This window comes from Furipterus horrens, unplaced genomic scaffold, assembly GCF_987537825.1.
Source record: "Furipterus horrens unplaced genomic scaffold, mFurHor1.1.pri manual_scaffold_4, whole genome shotgun sequence".
Lineage (NCBI taxonomy): Eukaryota > Metazoa > Chordata > Mammalia > Chiroptera > Furipteridae > Furipterus > Furipterus horrens.
The window spans coordinates 7,942,651-7,966,489 of record NW_028327174.1 but is presented as its reverse complement, the minus strand read 5'-3'; the positions used below and the strand labels follow the sequence as shown (position 1 = coordinate 7,966,489).

At 57.1% G+C, this 23,839-nt stretch overlaps 1 protein-coding gene across 1 annotated transcript; it reads right to left on the bottom strand.

Annotated features, from left to right (window-relative positions):
• Window positions 1–629: 629 nt before the first annotated feature.
• Window positions 630–15,247, bottom strand: ELFN2 (extracellular leucine rich repeat and fibronectin type III domain containing 2). The gene is made up of 2 exons (XM_090275330.1): window positions 14,417–15,247; window positions 630–3,807 (listed from the first exon to the last, which is right to left on the bottom strand). The coding sequence occupies exon 2, from the start codon at window positions 3,352–3,354 to the stop codon at window positions 901–903; it is 2,454 nt and encodes an 817-aa protein (XP_090131456.1). The 5' UTR covers window positions 3,355–3,807; window positions 14,417–15,247; the 3' UTR covers window positions 630–900.
• Window positions 15,248–23,839: the final 8,592 nt, after the last annotated feature.

Sequence of the window (23,839 nt, the reverse complement as noted above, 5' to 3'; positions counted from 1 at the left end):
AGAAAGTAGAGGGGTCGGGGTGTGGAGGCCTCACGGGAGAGGTGCTGGGCCCACCACGCTCCTCAGACCTCCCAGGCTACTTGGAAGACACGTGAAGGGGCTGGTGGAATGTCCCCATGCCTCTGCTCCTTCCCTGTCAGCACGAACTCCCGCCTCTCCTGGGTGCTGGCGTGGGCCCCCCACCATGCAGATTCACAGCTGCACACTCCAAGAGCATGGCCATGGGGCTTTCTAGAAAGAAAAAGTACCCACCTGGTTCTCAGGTCCCTCAGCCCCAGGAGACCACACATGGAAGGGGGCAGTCAATGGAGGACGGGGGCCCTGGGCCACCAAGTCGGGAAACTGACTCTAACCTGCCTGTGGCCCTGGGGTAATCACCTCCTTTTCCTGGGCCTCAGTTTCTCCACCCATAGGGAAGGAAACAATGCCCAATGTCCACCTGGTGCTAAATCTGCAAGTGACCTGTCCCCCAACAGGGAAACTCTCGCTGCCCCAGAGTAGCTGTAATCCATCTCTGCCCAGGGCTTCTTTGCCCTCAAACCTGTCCCTAATCCCAGAGCCCCAGGCCCCACCCTCCTTTGGCTTCCTCACCTGCCCTCCCGCCCCGCCCAGCCCCGCACACCCCCGCAGAGTCCCCGGGCAGCACAGTAAAGACGCCTGGTTTCGGTATCAGTGTGTAAACTTTAAGGAGAACATGTCTTTGTTTTCCTGTCCGTTATTGTCGGGTGGTGGTTGTTCACAGTCAGGTGGTGGTCAGGTGTGTGCGTGGGTGCGTGCGTGTGGGTGTGCGTGTGCGTCCACTCCTCGGCCTCGGCCCCCTGAGCACCCCTGCCCGGCGGCCCGGGCCCTTCCCCATGTGCTTCCCGCCCGCCCCCTCCAACCTCACCAGGGAGGAGAGGCTCACAGCTTCTGCTGGGCCGAGACCCCCTTCCAGTAATCGAGGATGTCATGAAGGTCCTCGTCCTTGGCGAACTGGACCTTCTTGCGCAGGGCGTGGCCCGCGGCCATGTACACCTCCTCCCGGTGGTGCTTCTTGTAGGGCCGGAAGCGCTCCCAGATCTTGTGCGTGCTCTCCGAGGAGTACTCCGGGCTGGAGGAGTACCCTGAGTAGTAGTGTCTGGGGGAGAGCTGCGAGTAGGTGGAGTCCCGCTTGGAGCGGGTCAGCGGCTTGAGGAAGGACACGCGCTGGCTCAGGCTGTCGGCACCCTCCTCGTAGTACAGGGCCGGGAAGCTGTGCCGGTGCTCGCTGCAGTGGTAGGCAGGCTTCACCTCCAGGTGGTGGCTGCCGCCCCCGCTGCCCCCGCTGCCGCCCGCGGGCACCAGCGGCAGCCGGTCCAGGGGGCTGTTGAGGGGGCTGCCCTTCTCGATGTACTTGGAGTCACCCTTGGCCAGCCCCGCAGAGGCTGGGTGGTCGGGCACGTCCAGGCTGAAGACCTTGGCGCTCTTGATGGAGCCGCTGGATGAGACACTGCAGGTCTTCCGGGCCACGGCAGCATCAGCACTCAGCTGGCGCTGTAGCGGGTGGTGGGAGCTCTCTTTGTATGGGGGTGAGAGGAAGCTGGCACGCTCCAGCGCCCCAGGGGCGGCTGCCGGGGAGGCTGCTGTGGCTGCAGGGAGGGACTGGCACTCGAAGGCCAGCTCAGGGTCCCCGCCACCGCCACCCCCCAGGAAAGAGGCCGAGTCCAGTTTGAGGGCATCGATGCAATTGTTAATAATCTGGTTGACCTTGTCCACCTCCTTGGCGATGGTGGAGATCTCAGCGGCTGATCCCTGGCCATTCTCCAGGTCCGGCAGGTCGTCCTCAGGCCGGGCCAGGCCATCTCCCCCCGTGCCCGTGCGCACCTCGATATAGTTGCCCTTGGTGGCCGCCTTGGGCGTGTCCAGCCCGGCCTCCAGCCCCTTGGAGGTGGGCAGCTTCTCCCCAATTATGGAGGGGATGGAGGACATGCGGGACACGGGCAGCACGGGCGGCTCGCCCAGCTTCTGGGCAGCGTGAACAACAGACCCGGCTTCCACATCGGCACCATAGCGCATCTCCAGGATGGTTTTCTTGACCTTGACCGACTTCTGCTTCTCCTCCTGCATGCGCCGCTTGCGCAGGCAATAGTAGACGGCTCCCAGCACGATGACCATGCCAAAGAGGCAGCCCAGTATGGTCATGATGTAGTGGGTGGTGGTGGAGGTGCTGGGCGCCAGGTCGCCCGGGACCGGGTCCCGCGTGGTGAAGGCCAGGCAGGTGTGGTTGAAGCGGCGGCTGTTGCGCAGCGAGGTCACGCAGAAGGTGTACTCGGTGTGCGCCCGCAGCTTGTCAAGGGTGACGATCTCCTTCTTGTTCTTGAGCGTCATGACGTCGGAGAAGTAGCTGTTGTTGTACTGGACCAGGACGTACATCTTGCTGTAGGGGTGTGGGATGGTGACCACCAGGGTGGCCGAGGTGAAGGTGACGTGGTGCAGCTTGATGGCGGGCCCCGCGGACGCGTCCGTGGTGGACGAGGCTGGCGGCTCCACCGAAAGGATGTCATCGGGGTTGAAGCCCGAGTTCTCGTCCGGCTCCCGCTGGGCATCAGTGGAGTAGGGCGTGGGGTGGCTTATAGGCCGGGAGGGCAGCGAGCCGTTGCGGCACTTGGCCTGGAGCACGGTGATGGCGTTGAGGCTGTGGTAGGGCCGGGGCACCAGCAGCGGGTAGCCGGCGAACTCGCGGGGCGACTCACACTGCAGGCGGTCGTAGTTCTTGGTGACGTTGTTGAAGACCACGAGCCAGGTGAGGAAGCCGTAGAGGTCGCACTCGCAGTTGAAGGGGTTGCCGGCCAGCTCGCACACCATGAGGCTGGCCAGGCTGGCGAAGGTGGCGCCATCCAGGCGGCTGAGGCGGTTGGAGGACAGGTCGATGCTGATGAGGCTCGGGCACTCGGAGAAGGCGGCCGGCGTCACCACCTCGATGAGGTTGTGCTGCACGAAGAGGAACTGCAGGCGGCCCATGCCGCGCAGCATGCCCTCCGTCAGGTTGCTGAGCTTGTTGTAGCCCAGCTGCAGCACCTGCAGGCTCGACTGGCCCAGGAAGGCGCCGTCCTCGATGTAGGAGATCTCGTTCTTGGTGAGGTTGAGGTCGGTCAGGTTCCCGAAGCGGTTGAGCGACGAGTAGAACACGGCCTTGAGCTTGTTCTCGTTGAGCCTCAGGTCGTGCACGGTGCTGTTGATGTGCTGCGGGATGGTCTCATAGGGCGGCTGGTTCTGGCTGCAGATGGCCAGCCACACGTACCCCTTGTCGCCCTCGATGAGCCAGCAGTCAGCACGCACGGCGCCCGGGCGGCACACGCACAGCAGCGCAGCCGCACACAGGCCCAGGCGCAGCATGGCGCTGGCCACAGCCCCCCCGAAGGCCAGGCTAGGGGTGAGGAGCACAGAGGGCCTAGCGGCCGGAGCCTGGGGCTGGCAGGACAGTCCTCCCTGGGGCCGCCACCATCTTGGGGGCGACCCCCAGCACAGGGGCCCCAGGTAAGGCAGGCACCGCCAGTGCCAACTGTCGGGGGCTTTCTGGGGCGCTACAAGCAGCCGCTGGGCACCACGGCCAGGCCGGGGCCAGGGGTGCTGCGGGCCCCACAGCCTGCTTCCCACGTTGCTCTCCTGCTGGGAACGTGCACCGGTTCTCGGCACTTGACTTCCTCTCCCTCCTCCTCCTCTCCTTCCTCCTCAGCTTCTGGGCTCAGAACTTCAGACGGCTCGCGTGGAAGGCTGGAGAGTGGAGCTCTGAGGGGGGAGCAAGTGACACAGGGGCAGGAAGGAAGAGATCCATCTGTCACCTGGTTCCTGAAAGGCAGCACCGAGAAGGGGGTGGCAGATCAGTGCGAGGGTGCAGCGCGGCCCCTCGAAGGCCAGTGCAGGCCCCCAGTCCCTTCTCCAGCCCTGGCCACCAGGGGCTCCTCCGTGCCAGTGGCACTCTGGGGTCCCTTCCGAGAAAGAAGGGAGTCTGGTGGGTGGCAAGAGAGGGAAGAGGGAGCCGGGCTTGGAAGGAGGGGCGAGGGGCAGAGTCTGAGGACAGTGGGCAAGATAACGGGTCAGGTGCCCTCACTCACACGCCCCAGCACACTCGTGTCCACGCTCGCCCAGCTGCCCACACAGAGACCCACACGCCCCACGTGATCCGGACTCCACAGCATGCACACAGACTGGCACACACACACGCACACAGAGCCTCGGGCAGGACAAACGGGCTATGCACCCACGGCCACGTACCCGGGCAGGCACCCTCCAATCCAGATAAAGAATTAAGAAGCCCAGCAAAAGGCCTCCTCTCCTCCATGCCCAGAGATAAATAATTCATTTGTTGTGTAACTGCTCCTGTTCCAAAAATAATTCCCTTGTCTTGGATGCCATGGGGGAGGGGAGCAGAGCGGCATGGCTGTGGGCCCCCCAAGCAGGGGGATGCGGAGGCTGGGGTCTCTGGCAAGGGGAGGACATGAGGTAAGCTCATATGACAGACAGGGGCAGAGCTGAGGGAGAGAGGGGGCAAGAGAGAGAATCCAGACACACCTCCAAACCCACCCCCTCAAAGACGGGGTGGGGGTGGCAGGGGAGCCCTCAGACAGGCAAAAAAGCCAAAGGCCTCCAGAAGAATGTGATCAAAGTTCTGCCAGAGAGGGACAGGGACTTGCCATGAGTCACACAGCATGACCTGAGCCAGGATCAAGGCTCCTGAGGCAGCAGAAATCAGAAGGTCTGGAGCCCAGCCCACTGGGCCCAATTAGGTAGATCAAGTACACCACCCGAGTCTGTTTCCACACCCATAGAGCGGGGGCCAGGTCCCTGCGTGGCCATCTGTTGGGGAGATGCAGAGGGGCCAGGGAGACAGCGCAGGGCTCAGAGCCCGCACACCCTTGTTTTCCAAGCAGGGAAACTGAGCCCGAGCCCAGGGGAGACTGTGTTCTGGGGGCCTGACACCCCAGACCCGGCCCCTCAGCCAGATGGGGCTCCAGCCCCAACCCGGTGCCCTCCACTGCGGGAAGAGCCCAGCGCTCCCTCCCTGCCTCCAACCCGGGCCAGGGATGTAAAGATTAGGCAAGAAAAACCCATGTTTGGATAAAGAAAGCCAAAGACTATTCACAACAGCACCTCTGTTTCCTGCTCCCCCCCCACCCCCCCGGGAAACTCCAAGAAGAAGAACGCTTTGAGAAAAAATGTTAAACCTTTGTCTTTAAAGCAAAACCAATTTGCGGCCCTCAGCCCCAGAGGGGCTGGCAAGTGACCAGGGCGTCCAGGTGACCCCTTGGATCAGAGGCTGACCTGGAGTCAGAGGCTGTGATGATCAGGACCTGCAGGAGAGGTGGCCTCGCGCCTCCCAGCCCCCTGTAGGACCAGCCTGGGAGGAGGGACCAGACAGGGGTGGGGGTGCGGCACTGGGGGCCGCCAGAGAGCCTTCTGTCCTCAGCTGTGCAATGCAGTCTCAAGACTGGAGTCGGAGAGCTGGGCTCCTGTCCAAGGTGGCCCCTGGCTCCTAGGGGACCCCAGACCAGTCCCACCCCTCTGGGGCCCACACACACGCACACTGGCAGCGAGAGTGCACTGCAGGGGGCTGTCACCAAGCTCGCCCTGTCAGAGAACCCTCCGCCCGCGCCTCCCCCAGCTAGACACGTCTGGGGACCACATTTGTATGCAGGTGCACGCGCAGGTGTGCGTTGGCTCAGCGCGCCGCTGCAGGGGTGTGCTGACGTGAGAGCAGAGGATGTGCAGAGAGGCATGTGCCTATGTGCACAGGCTAGGTGCCCTCGTGGCCAGCTACAGGGGTACTTGAGAGTGAACGTGGCGTGCGGGAAGGGGGGGTGCATCTCAGGGGAACACAGGCAAACATCTGCCAATACGTCGACATGTTAAGCAAACGTATTGTGTGCACACATGTGTGCATATGTGCAACTTGAGTCCACAGACTCACCCCTGCCCCACCCCCCACCTCAAATCTGAATTGCTTAAACCAGCACCCCCTCAGCCAGGTCCAGGGGCAAAACTGAGCCGCTGAACCCTGGGACAGCCCAGCCCATGCCTGGAGAATATGAAAAGGCTGAGGGGGAGGGGAGGGGAGTAGAAGAAGGGATGCTGGCTTGGGGTGGGGGCTCGTCCAGCCCTGTCTCCTCCCCTTCCCTACTCCTACCGCGGCCACTCTGGGCTCTGCCCACTGGGACCCTCGAGGTGTCCCTGCCCGTGGCCTTTCCACCACTCCTCCTGGTCTCCAGGACAGCTTGGGCCAGGGCCTGGCTCCCCTCACCGCACTCTCCCCTGTGACTCAGACGTAGCAGGGAGAAGGGTCCCCCACCACCCCGTCCCGTGTGCGGCAGCTACCGTTTCCCTGTCCTTGTCCCTGGGCTGCCTGCCCACCACCCGTGGAGGCCTGATGCAGCCAGGGAGGGAGGACGGAAGGGCTTGGAAGGCGCTGACAGCAGCACTTGGCCCCCGCCTGCTCTGCACCCACTCAAGGTGTGAGGGAGGGGGTGCTGGCCGGCAGCGGTTCTCTCGGGGCTGGGGCTGGGGTCTCGAGGATCACGCCCTTCCCCTGCTCCGAAGGTGACCTCCCCAACAACACACACACTAGTGGGAGGAGCTGATTCTATCCCCCACACACACCTGGGAGGCAGGGGAGAGACAGGAAGGACAGGATGGGAAAGCGAAAATGCGGAGACAGCTGAGTAGGGAGACAGAGGAATAGAGGGAGTGTCTGAGAGGGAAACCAGTGCTCTGCAGGGCAGCACAGTGAGATGACGGATGGGGGTGTGGTACAGGAGGGGACGTAGCACCTGCTGCCCAGCCACCCTCCTACCCAAGGAAAGGGAGACGGGTGAGCGCTGGGCCTAGCTGAGCCACTGAAATGCAGCCTCCCAGCGGCTCAGGGGCAAGCAGGAGCAGCAGGAAGCAGCTACAGGAAGCAGAGGCCTTCTCTGCCCGGGGGCCTACATGGCCCTAAACCCGGCAGGGGGTGGCTGGCAAAGTGCAGCGCTCTTGGCCGACCTGGCCCGCAGGGGTCTCGGTTCAGAGTGGGCACAACACAGAAGATCTGAGTCACTCTGGGCAAATGGCTGCCCCTCTCTGGGCCCCAGCAACGCCTTCACCTCACCCCCAAAGTCAGTTGTTGATTTCTGCACCTTTTTTCTCCAAGTGCCACGAGGTTCAGGGCTCCTCTGTGGACTCAGAATCCTAGCGATTTGAAGCGAGGAGGAGGAGGAGCCCTTGCTCAGCCACTCCCAGCCCTTCCCAGGGTGGAAACGGAGCCCAGGACTGGGGAAGCGACATGTTCTGCGGGTAGTGGGTCAGCCTCAGGACCCAGGGTGGCAGTAACACATCCTGGCCTGTCAACGTCAAATCTGCTCTGGGAGCTACTGCCCTGACATGGCTCCCCTTGACCTACCCAGGGACACGGGGCACAAGCCTGAGTCCTTGCCCGTGAATTGGGATGAATAATTCCTACCTCTTGAGGCTGCAATGAGCTAATGTGCATCAGCACCACAGAGGGCTGGTCCCTAGGGCTCAGCGTCCTTGGCCTCTCCCTCCCTGAGCCAGGTGAGAGGATGGCCAGGGTAAGGTCTGCCTGAGTGTCCCCTGGCCAAGGGGGAGGATGGGGGGCGAGGGGGAGCAGGGGCCCGCAAGGAAGACACGGGGCTGGCCAGCTCAGAGACCTCGGGCAAGTTGCAGGCCCTCTCCAAACCTGTTTCTCCACTTGCAGGAGGAGCAACACCCATCCACCAGGGCTCCTACAAAACTCCAGGACATGGTGGGGACAGGTGTCCTCTGTACAGAGTAGGAGGCCCAGCAAAGGCACCACCATGGGCTCCTGCTCACAGGGCCACACTCCCACAGGGACATCAGAGAGGTCCAGGGATCGAGTGGGGGAGGCGGTCTGTGTCCCAGCCTCCCAGGACATGAGGCGCAGCCAGGGAAATCTCATTTGCCACAGCTGATAAGCCCTGGCACACGCTCCTCCCTGGGACAGGCTGGCCAAGGCTCCCCAAGGTGCCATTGTCGCTGTCCGTGTCAATGCCATTACCCAGGATTAGAGGACCGAGGACTCCTGGGGCCCAGCCAGAACTCTCTGGGCAGGCGGCCACCTCACCTCTCTCTGCTGGGAGCACAGCAGCAGGCCAGGGGTCCCAGAGATGGGCTATTAGCACTGCTCTCTGGGACAAAGCCTGCTACCCCCTGGGACAAGGCTGGACATGGGGGTACTATTGTCTCTGCCTCCACCCCACCAGGGTACCTCAGTCAGGCTGCTCCATGCCTTGATTCCCCATCTCTAAAGCGGGATAACTATGCCTTCACCATGGATCTACTGTTGGGTAGGTGAACTGTTGGGATTTCAGGTGCAATGAGCCCCAGTTGCAGGGCAGAGAGAAATATGCAGGGAGAGAAAAATGTTAAGAGGTCGAGGGTCCTCGGATTGAATGCTGAGCTGTGTGATAGAGGGCACACGAATTAACCTCTCTGGACTTCAGTCTCCACTCGTAAGATAGGCTTGGCTATCCCTTACCCAATGGTTTGTTTGTGTCTGACATTTATGTTTCTTAAATCTTAAATCACCCTGCATGGCTGGCACTGTTAGCCTCATTTTACAGATGAGGAAACTGAGGTTCTCCTCTTCCCCAGCTATCTCTAAATAGCTGAGCCCATGGCAGGGACTAGACATGCATGGACTGTCTGGTGGATTTCCCACCCCCCGTGACAGCACCTCCCTCTGTATCAGAAAGGTGTGCCAGCATGGATTGTGCCCAAGCCGAGAGAGACTTCAATTCCTCCATCAATCAGGAAGTACTTACTCCAGGCCAGCTGTGCTCCGCAAACCCCAAGACCCACTCCCACCTCAGGGCCTTTGCATGTGCTGTTTTCTCTGCCTGAAATGTTCCTCCCCCAGTATCTGAACAATCCACTACCTCATTCAGGTCTTTGTTCAACTGCTCCCCCCAACCTGACCCTTCCCTGACACCAAAACTGAGATAACCCATTGGTCATTTAACCCTGCCTTTGGTCCATTCAGAGCACTCAACACCACCTAACATCATTTAGTTCTTTATCACACCCTCCCTGCCCCTTCCCCATCATGCAATCAAAGCAGGCTTTGTCTTCTTCACAGGTGTAACCTCCATGCCTGGAACGGGATCAGGCATATATGTAGCATGTGTCCAGACATGATGTGCAGAATGAGAGCTTAGAGCTAAGGACAGGGTGTTAACTCTCAGAGGGAGGGACCCCACTTCTGACGGGGTGCTCATGCTGTGCCAGAAGAGTGCTAAGCCCCCCTTTAAGCCCCAAGACCCCCATTTCACAGGTGAGGAAACCAGCTCAGAGAGGGGCAATGATCTACCCAACACCACACAGCCAGGAACCTGGAGAAGCCTGAGCTCTTATAACTGCCAGACTTTCCAGAATCCCTGCAGAGGTGATTTTCTCCAACTTGCATACCTCCAGAGACAGAGATCTCAGCACTCATCTGAGGCTACTTAGTTCCTTCTTGAACAGCTCTGATTGTTAGAAATGTCTTCTATTACAAAGCCAAATCTGGGCTTCATGGGTGAATTTTACCAAATATTTAGGGAAGAACTAACTCTTATCCCTCTCAAACTGTTCCCAAAAATCCAAGAAGAGGGAAGACTCCCAAATTCTTTCTATGAAGCCAGTGTTACCCTAATTCCAAAACCAAGTCAAGACACAACAAAGAAAGAAAACCACATGCCAATATTGCTGATGAACATAGATGCTAAAATCCTCAACAAAATCTTGGCAAACCGGATCCAGCAACACATTAAAAAAGATCATACACCACGACCATGTGGGAGTCATCCCAGGGATGCAAGGATGGTATAATATTTGCAAATCAATAAATGCAGTACACCACCTAAACAAAATGAAAGACAAAAATCAAATGATCATATCAATAGATGCTTAAAAATCATTTGATAAAGTTCAGCACCCATTTAGGATAAAAACACTCGGCAAACTGGGAATAGAGGGAGCATACTCAACATAATAAAGGCCATATCCAAGAAACCTGCAGTCAACATCATACTCAATGGGCAAAAAATGAAAGCTTTCCACCTAAGATCAGGAACAAGACAAGGATGTCCACTCTTTCCACTCCTATTCAACATAGTTTTGGAAGTTTTAGCCATAGCGATCAGAAAAGAAAATTGGAGAAGAGGAACTAAAACTGTCATTATTTGCAGACAACATGATAGTGTACGTAGAAAACCCTACAGTCTCCACCAAAAAATACTCAACCTAATTAGTGAATTTGGCAAAATAGCAAGGTACAAAGTCAATATTCAGAAATCGAAGGCATTTCTGTACACCAACAATGAAATATCAGAGACAGAAACTAAAAAACGAATCCCATTTACTATAGCAACAAGAAAAATAAAGTACCTAGGAATAAACTTAACCAAGGAGGCAAAAGACCTGTACTCAATTGTAACAATATAATCAATAAAATATACTTTTTTTAAAAAAAAGACCTGTACTCAGAAAACTACAGAACGCTGAAGAAAGAAATTAAGGAAGATACAAATAAATGGACGCATATACCATGTTCTTGGATGGGAAGAGCCAACATCATTAAAATATCCATACTACCCAAAGCAATTTATAGAGTCAACACAATCCCTATTAGAATACCAATGACATATTTCACAGACCTAGAACAAACACTTCAAAAATTTATACAGAGCCAAAAACGACCCCAACTAGCCTCAGCAATCTTGAGAAAGAAGAACAAAGTAAGAGGAATCACAATACCGGACATCAAACTATACTACAAGGCCATGGTAATCAAAACAGTCTGGTACTGGCATAAGAACAGACATATAGATCAATGGAACAGACTAGAGAGCCCGGAAATAAACCCAGGTCTCTATGGTCAATTAATATTTGACAAAGGGGGAAGGAGCATAAAATGGAGTGAAAATAGCCTCTTCAACAACTGGTGCTGGGAGAACTGGACAGGATGTGCAAAAAATGAAACTAGACCACCAACTTACACCACACACGGAATAAACTCAAGATGGATTAAAGACTTAAATGTAAGCCGTGATACTATAAAAGTCCTAGAGGAAAACATAGGCAGTAAAATCTCAGATATCCCACGAAGCAATATTTTTGACGATATATCTCCCAGGGCAAGGGAAATAAAGGAAAGAATAAACCAATGGGACTACAACAAACTAAAAAGTTTCTGCTCAGCAAAAGAAAACATCAGCAAGATGAAAAGGGAACCAGCTGTATGGGAAAACATATTTGTCAATGATACCTCGGACAAGCGTTTGATCTTCAAAATATATAAAGAACTCGTACGAATCAACACTGGGAAGACAAAAAATCCAATTTAAAAATGGGCAAAGGACCTGAACAGACACTCTCCAAGGAGGACAGACAGAGGGCCCACAGGCATATGAAATGATGCTCAACATCACTAGCCATCAGAGAGATGCAAATTAAAACCACGATGAGATACCACCTCACACCAGTCAGAATGGCCATCATCAACAAATCAACAAACAACAGGTGCTGGTGAGGATGCGGAGAAATGGGAACCCTGGTGCACTGCTGGTGGGAACACAGACTGGTGCAGCCACTATGGAAAACAGTATGGAATTTTCTCAAAAAACTAAAAATGGGACTGCCTTTTGAACCAGCAATTCCATTGCTAGGATTATACCCAAAAAACCTTGAAACACCAATTCAGAAGAACCTCTGCACCCCTATGTTCATAGCAGCGCCGTTTACAATAGCTAAGTGCTGGAAACAGCCTAAGTGGCCATTAGTGAATGAGTAAATAAAAAAACTGTGGTACATTTACACAATGGAATACCATGCAGCAGAGAGAAAGAAGGAATTCCTACCTTTTTTGACCACATGGATGGAACTGAAGAGAATTATGCTTAGTGAAATAAGCCAGGCAGCAAAAGACAAATACCATATGATTTCACCTAATACAGGAACCTAATGAACAAAACAAACCAATGAGCAAAATAGAACCAGAGGCATGGAAATAAGGGACAGACTGACAGTGACTGGGGGCTGGCGGGGGGTGAGGGATGGAGAAAGGGAAGGGTCTAGTCAAGAAACTAATGTAAATGACCCACGGACAGGACAGCAGGGTGGGGATTGACTGTGGGAGAAGAGGAGGTGGGCAGGGCAGGGGACAGCAATGGGGGAAAAGTGGGACAACTGTAATAAAACAACAATTTAAAAAATGAAGAAGAAAAAAAGCCTAATCTGGCTCCGTGTACCTGTTTATCAGTCCTAGAGTTGCTGGAGCCGCTGAGAACACAGCCAATGGTCTCCCTCAAAGGCCCTTTTGATGTCTGTTAATCTGTTACCTTGTGCCCCGACAATCTGCCTGTCCAAGGTGCACAGCCTCGTGTCTTCCCTGCTCTTCCTACACCATGGTGTCAAGTCCACCACCCTGGGGTCCAGCAGCCCAGGGTCATGCTTGCTGTCAAGGTCCCTCCAAAAAACGTGTTGCCTGGAGCCCAGCGTCTGTGGTGGGCAGCAGGGGCCCTCTGCTCGCTCGGCTTGGCCCCACGCTTGTTAGAGAGTGTGAGTGTGCCAGCAGTATGTCCTCACCTCCCTGTCCTAGATGTCACCCAAACACCCTTCACACACACCGCCAGGCAGCTCCAATGCCCGCAGAGCGTCCTCTGTTTGGGTTTCACCCGAGGTGCTGGGTGTCCATCCACCCCCATTCAATCACGTCTTGTTAGTCTCATGCCTTTGCACCAGCTGCTCCACATCTCAGGGAGCCAGGTTCTGCCCCTCGATCCCCTGCACCCACTCCCGTCTTAGTCCCATTCTGCATCCGTATCTGTGTCATAAGAAAGCAGGAGCCAGGCCTGCAGCTCACCCCTGGGGCAGGCGGGGCATGCTGTCCAACCAGCTACACACACACTCACCCATGTTCCTTACACACCCATGTGTTTACTGCGCACCTACTGTGCGCCCGGCCCTGCCCTGAGCTCTCACTTACCCGGAAGAGCTCAATAGGAACAGTACCACGTCAACAGCAGCAACAGCTGACAGCAGCTGGGTTTGCAAGGCCTCAGTGTACTGGGCTCCCATCTCCAGGCCCAGTAACCTCGGCCCAAGGAGGGGATTGGGCTAGTCTGCAGGGTTACAGGCAGTTACAACACATTGGTGGCTGGCTCACCGTGTGACCTTGGGCAGGTCAGTGCCTTACCCCTCGGCCTCAGTTTCCTCATCTGTTCAGGGGAGAAGAGCTGTGCACACATGTCTCTGGTTTACTGGGCCCATCCCAAAGCCTGTAAACTGCCTACCAGGTCATTCCCCATGCACTCAACTGGTCCCTGGGCCTCCCCTGCCCCCAGGGTGTCACATCTGTCATCAGCATCTGTGCTGTGTCTAGGCCTCAGGGGAAGGAGGTAGGCAGGAGGATGGAAGCATTTTTACCAAAAGGCCTGGCCTTGGGAAGCGACCCAGCGGCCTGACAGGAGAGGCCCTGACACTGGTTTCACAGACAGCCAAGGTCACATGGCCCACTCCCTGGCACCCACTCCCCAGCCCCAAGCAGCCCAGCACCCACCCCACCCACCACCAGGCACTTGGTAGAGCATGTGATCCTCTTGCCCACAGCCAAGGATGAGCTGTATTAAAAGTCCATCTCCTACTTCCACCCCTTGCGGTCATCTCTGGCTTTCCCAGAATCCTCCAGGCTATTCAGATGACTGCCTCTCCCACCCGACCCCTACCTCCCCAAGCTGACCCCTGTCCCAACACCTGACGCCTGTCCCCCACCTGACTCCTGTCCCCCACCTGACCCCTACTTCCCCACCTGACTCCTGTCTCTCACCTGACCCCTGTCCCTCACCTGACCCCTACCTCCCCACCTGACCCCTGTCCCACACCTGACCCCTGCCTCCCCACCTGACTTCTGTCCCCCACCTGACCCCTACCTCCCCACCTGACTCCTGTCCCCCACCTGACCCCTGCCTCCCCACCTGACTCCTGTCCCCCACCTGACTCCTGTCTCCCACCTGACCCCTGTCCCCCACCTGACCCCTGCCTCCCCACCTGATTCCTGTCTCCCACCTGACCCCTGTCCCCCACCTGACTCCTGTCCCCCACCTGACCCCTACCTCCCCACCTGACTCCTGTCCCCCACCTGACCCCTGCCTCCCCACCTGACCCCTGTCCCCCACCTGACTCCTGTCCCCCACCTGACCCCTACCCCCCCACCTGACTCCCGTCCCCCACCTGACCCCTTGCTCCCCACCTGGTCCTTGCTTCCCCCACCTGGCCCCTGACCACCCCTCCTGGCCCCTGACTTGCCCACCTGGCCCCTGCCTCCCCCACCTGGCCCCTGCTGGCCTCTTGATCTTGGCTCCAGCAAACCCCAGGCCCCCACTCAGCTGTAGCCCCAGGCACTACTCACCAGTCTCCACTGGACCCGCTCTTTCACCAGTGCCTGCGCACGCGCGGCTGCCTCTGCCTGCATGGCCTCCATTCATTCATTCAATAAACATTTATGGAGCACCTACTATGTACTAGGCGCCAGCTAGGCCCACCCCCGCCCCGGGTCTGCCTCCTCCACCTGCTCCTCTTCCGGGGCCCCAAGGGGTGAACATTTCCCTGCCTTCCAACATCCTCCGGGTTGTCCCAAGGCAGAGTGACGTATCGGGGGCCCACCAGAAGTGGAGGCTCTGAGTGGCAGGGAGTGCGGCCCACTCAAAGGCAGCCTGGTGGGAGAGGCATGCACAGCCCCGGGCCAGAGGAAAACAGTCCTGGGCTTACATGGGCTGGGCCTAAGCGCCTCTGGTGTTAACTGGTTTAATCCTCAGCACACCCTTATTATTATTCCCACTTTACAGAGGTGGAAACTGCTACATAGTGGCTTTGACCCTCCCTGGCCCTCACTCAGCCCTAGGTCAAGAGATGTTGTGGAATCCTACTTCATCTAGGCAATCATTTTTAGATTTTTTTTCATTAGTTGCCAAAGTTGAAAACTTGGGAGATTTTATTTTTAAAATCCCCATTTCTGGAATCCACTGGAAACCCTGGGACACATGGCTGCCCAGGGTCTGCAAGCTGTCAGGAGCAGAGCAGGGGTCGCCCACCCTCCTTCCTGCCTCTCTGGCTAAGGTTCTCACTGGGCACCAGAGTTTTCAATGCCAGCAAGAGAGAAATCCCCAGAGTAGGGACAACTAGAATCCCAGCCTGTGTGAGGGATCCCGTGAGTCTCCTGGTCTGAGACCCAGAGGTGCCACCATCCCCGCCTCATTGTTTCAATGGCTGTGGGTCTTTGGGGTGGGGGTGGGGGGCGGTGCTCTCTGGTTATGAGTCTGGGGCTCAAGAGTTCTATGATGTATCTACAATTCCTTGGTCCCAAATGTCTACTGAGCCTTGACCTCTGTGGTCACCAATCCTACAGACCTTCAAGCTGCCCTGACCCATCCACAACCCCCATCAGCTTGGCCTTACCCACGCAGGCCCACTGGGGTAGGAACCCCAAACAAGAGGAGCACCCAGATGGCCCCCCCCCCCAGACCTGCCTATTACCCCATGAGGCCCCTGGCTCTCCAACTATGCTGCATGGGACCCCTGCTGTAATTAATGGGTTACTCATTCTCAAATACAATTCCCACCCCATTCAACACTGCCAGCTGGCCTGGGCTGAGGTTCCGGCTAAGACTGGTGTAGACCTCAGGAGGCCTCAGGCCTCGGCTGCTGAAGCCACAGCCCAGAGCGGGCCTGCAGCAAAAGGCTCCGGGGGTTCTGGAATGGCCCCTTGCCCCCATCCTTCTTCCCACAGACTTCAGGTTCCCATCGCTCTGCTCACCTGGGACTCCTGCCTGTCCTCCCCACTGCTTCTCCAGGCCCTAGCAACCAGGGCCCATAGACCACCAGGGCCACAGCCCATCACAACTAAACCAGGCAGTCACATGGGGTCGCTCTCCTGGCACTGAGACTAGTTTCTCTGGAGCAGGTGGGAGAGCGCACAGAGGCCTGCAGCTGTAGCACTGGAGAACAAGAAAGCTCTGTCCCTGCAGAGGAGCCCAGAAATGCCACGGGGGAGGGCCACCTGCTGGCTGTGCAGAAACTATCACTCGGGACACATGGCCACCAAGTCAGACCGGCCCTCCCTAAGCTTTTCCTGGACGGGCAGGCCACATTCAGCTCAAATCCCAGCTCTGCCACTGAGCCAACAGCTTGGCCCTGGCAAGCTACTTCTTTCCTCTGAGTCTCAGTCTCCTCTTCTGTAAAATGGGACTAGAAGGGCACTACCTCAGAGGGCCTGGCACATAGCAAGTGCTCAGTACAGTTAGCTGCTGCTGGTATGGTCATTGCGGCCCGAGTCCCCATCACCCACCGATGTCACGGTGGCAGCAGCAAAGGGGTGAGGCTGGCCCCTGACAGTGTCTTCCTTTCATTTTTGAAGGCAACACACCCCTCTTCGCATGTCCCTGCCCCCTCTCATAGGTCCAGGCCCCCACCTCCAAAGACCTGTTCCCTGTACCCCTTCAGCCTGGTCCCCAGCCTCTGCTTCTCCCCCACTGCCAAAGCACAATGGCTGTTATAATTAACGGATTATCTCAGTGTGACAGCTGTGGTCCTTTGAAAAGTGGGCTGAATAACAAGATCCTGGCGTATGGTGATTCCTCTTCATCTCCTGCTCCCTCTTCCTCTCTCCCTCACTTCTGCCTTGTTACGCATGCAAATGTTTTCTCTGTTTTCCCTCCTCAAACACCTTTTCCCTCCAGATGGCAAGGGGGCAGACTGGGTTCTGCTTTCCCTACCCGGGCTGCTTTCTGGTGAAGAGACAGGTGAGAACTGACCCCCCCCCTGGGCCCCTCCTGTGCACATGACACTGGAAAAACTGCCTGACATACGTGACCTCTGTAACTTCCTGACACCCTCCTTCTGGGACTGCGCCCACCCTTGCACAGAGACCTACCCCCCGGCTTGCCTCCTGCCTCCCAGGCTGCTCCTCCTCCAGCTCCTTCGCCTTCCCTGAGGTCCTGGCCCCAGCCCCCTGCTCTCCTTCACCCCCACCCCTCATCTCACACGGCTTCTTTCATCACCTTGTGCTGACCGCGCCCAGACCACCGCACCCCGGCTGCCTCCTCCCTGGCCACTCATCCATGCCCACTACTGGACTCACCTCCCAGACCCGCCCACTCCCCGCCGCTGCTTCTGTCCCCCATTCCCGGACCAGCCAGGAGCATCCCCAGCTGCCCAGCTCCCTGCACCTGGAGGATCTTTGCGCGTCACACCCCCCAACACACACTACTCCTACTCTACTCCAGCTTCCTCGCCACGCCCCAGATGAATTTCTCAGTTAGCATCCTCACTGGTCTCCGCCTCCAATCTTCCCAGGATGAGGAAGTCCTAACGTGGAAATCTGAGCATGGCACTCTCCTGCTCAAAAGCCTTCACTGGCTCCCTATTGATCTGGGAAAATTCCAACAAGAGACGTCAGAAGCCCTGCCCATGGGGTCCTGCGGAGCTGCTCCGGCTCTCCTCTCCTGCCCTCCTGCCTTCCCTCGCCAATTATACTGTGGCCTGGCTGGGGTCCTTCTGTGGGTTCTCACAGCTCCCTGGGCTTCCTCCATCACGACTAACATCGTAACGGTTGCTTTTACCCTGGACTGAGTTCTCCCAGGAAGGGCCCAGGTTCTCCATTACAGCCCAGCACCAGGCACCCAGTAGGTGCTCAGTAGCTATCTATTAATGACTGAATGAAACAGGCCTGTTCTCTCCCTTTATAGATAAGGAAACCGAGGCTCAGAGTAACTACCGACTTGCTCAAGATCACACCATTTGCGCAAGACAAAATCAGGATTTGAACCCAGGTCTGTGATTCCAATGCCAGTCTCTTCCACTCCCTGCGGAGGGCTGTGGGGGTCAGCTTCTGCACAAATCTCAGTTGGCTTGAACCGAGATAAGAACTGATAAGGAGATGGGGCTCCCTACCCAGGCCGTCACTGCCATGACCTTGAACTAAGCACATGCCTCCCAGGGCCTCAGTCTGCTCATCTGTAAGGTGGGAAAGAACCCTGCCTCCCTCCCCATTTCAGAGGGTCCCTGTCGGGGCAGAGACTCAGGTCTTGGAGAAAGCTGGTCCTGCCAACATCTGAGGGACTCCCCACTCCCCCTCCAAGCCCGTCTGCCCGTCAGAACTTGAGGACTTTCTAGGACGGGAGACTCCACACAGGGCAGAGACCCCCACCCCCCACCCCACATCTCTGCCCTTAGTGAGCCCTAGTGAGAAAAGCATGAGGGTTGGAGGGTTGGGGGTCAGATCATGACTGTGGGCAAAAAGCTCCCTTCTCTCAGCCTAGCCATCCTCACCTGTGAATGGGCCCCAGAGTGCTCATTTACTAGGGTGCCTAGCACGGCGCAGGCACTACCATGGCCACACGCCTCTACAGAAAGGCGACCCTGAAGTGCAGCCCAGGGAGAGAGGAGGGAAGAAGGGCGCAGGACACAGCAGCACCATTTGTTCTTGGCTCTCCATCCTCAACAGCCCACAAAATAGAGCTCACACCCAATGTGTAGCCCATGGGCACCCCGCTCCCTCTCTAAGCTCATACCCCACAACATCCCTTCACAACCTGCGGAGTGTTGAGGTTGGCCACCTGCATGTCCTCTGGGCCTTTGCTCAAGCTGTCCCTGAGCCTGGGGTACCATTCTCACACTTCCCCACCCTCTGTAGTCCCGACTGCATGCCTCCTCCTCCAAGAAGCTTTCAGAGACTTCCTCCCTGCTCTACCCCCATCCCCTGACTCCATCCTCATGGAGTCCTGTAAAGATCCTAGAGATTGTCTTGCCCCAGCCCTTCTCCCATTTTACAGATGGGCAAACTGAGGCACAGATGAGGGACAGAAGCTCTCCAGGGATGTACTTGAACCCAGGTATCTGCGCTGCTTCCAGCCCTGCAGGCAGCTTCTCTCCTGGCTCTGAGCTCCTGTTCAGCCCTTGCCTGACTTCTCCGAGCCCCCCAGCCCAGAGCTACCTGAGGATGGGACCCTCATCTTCCTCTCTGCTCCCCCCACCCCAGTGCCTAGCCTAAGGCCTGGCGCATAGTAGGCACTCAGTAAATGTCTGTTGAATTGAATTGCGCTCAGGGCGGCCAGTCGTCTCTGCTCTGTAAGAGAAGCATAGAGTTAGTGGAGCTGTTCCCGTGGCGACAGGGGCGGGAACCAAGCTGGTGGGGTGAGGGGTCTGGCCTCCCAAGGCCTTGAGGGCCCTGGGAAGGAGATGGGGGCTGGGAAGCTGGGACATTAGGACTTCAATGAGTCCGAATTCTGTCCCAACAGACAGCATGACCCTGGCAAATCATGGTGCCCCTAGGGCCTCGGTGGCCTCATCTGTCCAGTGGAGATGACACTCCAGTCCCTAGGGGCTCCGAGGACTGCTTGTGACAAGAACTACAAGAGACAGGAAGAGTACAAACAGTGACTCCAGCTCACAAGCACCCCCAAAGTTGGGTGGGAAGAATGCCCAATAAGGAAACAGAGGAGCAGATAAGGAAACTGAGGCTCAGAGAGGGGGGTGGCTTGCCTGAGGCCTTGCAGCCCACGCACTTGAGGCCATGATATACGCACAGTCTCCCTGCAGAGCTGGAGGGGGAGCAAGGCGTGATAACAAACCCCAGACAAAGCCTTCAAGCCCACCAAAGAAGAAGTGAGAAGCCATGTTCTCCCTTCCCCGTGGGGGGTGAGCTCTGATTCCACAACCCCCAGAGGGTTCAAAGCCATGCTGAGATCTCCAGGCTGCAAAGGCCTGGGCCTGCCCCAGTGTTAATATAGATCTACAGACTATAAATACACTGCCAGGCCAGCAGGACAGGGCCACACCTCAACAGCAGCCGAGGGGTGCTGTAACTGTAACCCTGCCCCACAGCCCTCTCCCCTTGGGCCTCGGTTTCCTCGTCTGTCAACAGCATGCTACACCATGACCCTGATGGCTCAGGTTCTTCACCCAGCACCCTGTAGTGCCCTGACCCAGCCAGGCTGACAAGAGGGAGGCCCTCAGGGCCCCAGCCAGAGCCCTGGGGGGTGAGGGGTGGGGCGGGGGGACACGAGACAGGCTCACGCTGTGTCCACCTGGGGGCTTGGCTGTGCCTCTGCTTGCTGGCCTGGAGCCGGAGAGACAGAGAAAGGGGCCTAGATCCAGGCATTCACTCATTCGCTTCCTCATTCAGTTCACCAACCATTCTTGCAGCATCTCCCGCTGGGAGCTGAGCCTCAGCGGGGAGCTCTAATGGGGAAGACAGCCAGATAAACAAGCACCTCTCCCCGGCCCCTGCCCACATCCAGTAGGACCCACTCCTGGGGCCCACCCCAGCTTGCTTCAAGGGACCCTGCCTTCTGCCTGGGTGGGGACAGGGAGAGCGAGCTCACATGCCCTGTGAACCCAGGGCCCAACAACGCGCCTAGGTGGCGCTCCATAAAACGCTCACGGGCCAGGGAGGCTCCATGAAAGCATAAAGGGGCGCCCATGCATGGGGCTGCGCCGTGGGCCCGGGGTGGGGGGGATAGGCGGGGGGAATCCCACTTCATCCAGCGCCAACGTCGTCTCAGGCCCGCACACTTAATACACAACAGCCATGCTGTTACACCCACTTGAAGGATGAAGAAACAAAGGCTAAGAGAGACTAAGGGATGTGCCCATGAACCCAACGCTACCCAATGGCCCAGCGCCCACGACTCCCCAGAGAAGCGACAGGGCTGGTGCAGAGAAACCCCCAGTACAGGTGCTCTGAGCACCTCGGGGTCAACATTTGCAGAGTCTGGGGATCCCCAAAGACCAGGAACAGATGAGGGGTCCATGTCCTATTTTCTCATCAAAACCTCCACACAGCCCTGAGTGGCAGACAGACCCTCCCTCGCCAGGCATAGAAACGGAGGCTCTGAGCGGTGACATGGGACCAACCGCAGGCCCAACATACTCTGGAGGCCCTTTCCGGTCAGTGCATTCAGTTCCACCTCCAGCCCCTCTGAGACTCACAGGCAAGGGGCGAAGACATGGGCCCCGGCCCAACGTTGCCCCTGTTGGCTGGGTGACTTGCGCAGCGACCAGCCCGCTCTGAGCTCCAGCTTACCCAAGGCCTATCTCCTCTGCCCTGCCCCCTGCAACTGCTACAGGGAGCAACAGGGTAGCCTGATGAGATGACCCCCCCACCCCGGCATTTAAGAGCATTTAATTGTTACTGTTATACTTTCCTTGGCCTTCCTCAACCACTTCTCTGCTCTCTTTTCTAGAAAGGCTGACAGTTATCAGAGGCCCGGACAGTGCCTGCCCCTGTGCTAAGGGACTCGTCACCCGTTTTGTCCTCTGGATCCTAGGAACCGGGTACTCTTTTTTATGCCCACTCTGCAGAGAGGGAAATTGAGGCTCAGAGAGATCCAGTGACTTGTTCAAGATTGCATAGCAAGAAATGAGAGCACTTAGCCATGACACTGGACAGGGGCCCCTGGGTGTCTGTATATCCAGCCCTCTGTGGCTAGGGTCCCCTGGCTCATTAATGCCTACCTGCCCCTCAGTTTATCCAACTTCCCAGATGTATGAAATATTCACATTTCCATCAGCAGCAGCTCATGTACCCCTTTCCAAGGCCTTCAGAAGCTCCATTAATCATTCAGACACACCTGCATATTCATTAACTTCCGAATTAATAGAGTCCCCTATTACTTCAGGCCTGCTGCCTGCATTAAAGACATTCGACTTCATTCATTATTAAACTCCCTTGGTAAATGAGAAATTCCTCCTTCACTGAGGGGGGTGTCGCCCAGGCCCCCAAGCAGGCAGGTCTGCTCCCGGCATCAGCTGCTGTGTGACCTTGAGCCAGGCCCTTACCCTCTCTGAGCCTCCTGTTTGTTTATCGGGTAAATTCAGGCAAAGGGCAGTCTCTAAGCACTGCCCCGTCTCCTCAAAGTCAACCCCATCCCATTCTTCCCCAGACGCCTGCGTCCCTTCCCTGCGCTTCTGTCTGCTCTCCAGGAAGCAGAAGCCCGTCCTCTCTGTGGTTTCCTGATCCTCCCTGCCCGTGGCCTCCCCCCACATGGGGGCCTGAGCTTCGCAGTCAGTGGGCCTCGGGCCCTGGCACCAGCCCAGCATCTCGAGGACGTCATCCGTCCCCCAAGCTAAGCTGGCTTGGCAGACCATGGTACGCCCCAAATCAGAGAGACCACTGACTCCGTAGCCAGCCAGGTGTTGGCTCCAGCTGCAATACAGCAATAGCGATGACAGCAACAATAATAATAACAGCACCCCGCATTTCCTAGGCACGGGCCATGCCCCAGGCCTCTGCTAAGTCCCGACTTTCCCGCCCTTCTTAGAACCACCTCCACTTTTCAGATGGGAAAGCCAGGGTCGGCAAGGTCCCGTCATCTCCCAGGAAATGCTGGGCGCAGCTGTGAACTGGGTCTCTCTCATGTGGAGTGCTGAGCTCTTCACCACCACACATGCCACACGGAGGCAGGACCCTCGGATACTGTCTTGCCCTTGACCCTCTGTGTGCCAACCCCTGCCTGATGGAGCTGTGGCCAACAGAGGACGGATCCCCCATTCCCTGGCAGACACCCTGCTCAGCCTCCATTATGCCTGACGCTGAGCAGAGCCAGCGGATGAAGCCCCAGCGGGCCACCGCCAGCATTGCCCTGCTGGCTCCAGCCTGCCTTCTGCCTCCACTGCATGGCACCTCTGCAGGGCCGCTCACTGCCAGCAGGAGCAGGCCAGGCCACCCCCTCCTACAAATGCTTCGCTCCCCAACCAACTGGCTGTGTGACTGTGGGCCCATTACCAAACCTCTCTGTGCCTCAGTCCCATCACCTGAATCACACCTGACTCTGCCCTCTGCCTTATCCCTCATCCCCAATCCTTCCCGACACCTGTCCAGGCCACACACCTGTGTGCCCAGGCCACCAATGGCTCTTCTCTGAATGGCAATCACTGCCTTCCAGAATCTCCAGGCATCACCTGGGCAACTCCCCTCCACAATGTTCAGCTGCCAGACAGCCTCTCAACATGCCATCTATTATGGATTCACTGAAGGCCCTGCTCTTAAAGCCCTTCCAGAAGCGTCTGCGGCTCCCAGGCGAAAGCCAGGATTCCTCCTTGAAGATCAAGGCCCCACAGGACCTGAGCCAGGTGTCCCCTCCAGACCCTTCCTCCTGCTTTCTCCCCAAGGCAGCTCCCCACTCTCCTGCAGTGACTCTCCCCATTCTTGTCCAACCCTATGATGGGCCTCTGTCCTCCCACACCATTGGGGCCGCCCGGCGAGCACAGTGTGTTCTCTGCTGCAGCTCCGGCCCCCAGCACAATCGGAACAGCAATCCTGTCGAGACAGTAACCCCTCAGGGCTGTGGTCAGTGCCACCAGGGAGCCTGGTAGACTGCACTGACGACCTCACCAATCTTGGTCTGCGTGCAGACACAGCTCCCCACTTAACAGGATGACAGGTCATCAGACCCATTTCTTTTGCTTTTAGTATTTTTTGAAAAGATTTTATTTATTTATTTTCAGAGAGAGGGGAAGGGAGGGAGAAAGAGAGGGACAGAAACATCAATATGTGAGAGAAACATCGATCGGTTGCCTCTCATATGCCCCCTAACCAGGGACCTGGCCCTCAACCCAGGCGTGTGCCTTGACCGGGTATCAAACCAGTGATGTTTAGGTTCCCAGGCCAGTGCTCAACCCACTGAGCCACACCAGCCAAGGTAGACCTGTTTCTTAAATGAGGAAACCAAGGCCCAGAGTAGCAAAGCTACTTGCCCAAGGGAGGTGGAAGAGCCTGAGGCACACCGACATATAGCCACCGAGCTGTTCCATTCTGCCCCCCATCTCGCCCAAA

Coding starts and splice junctions, on each gene's coding strand:
- ELFN2 (XM_090275330.1), bottom strand. CDS start 3,354: ATGCTGCGCCTGGGCCTGTGTGCGGCTGCGCTGCTGTGCGTGTGCCGC.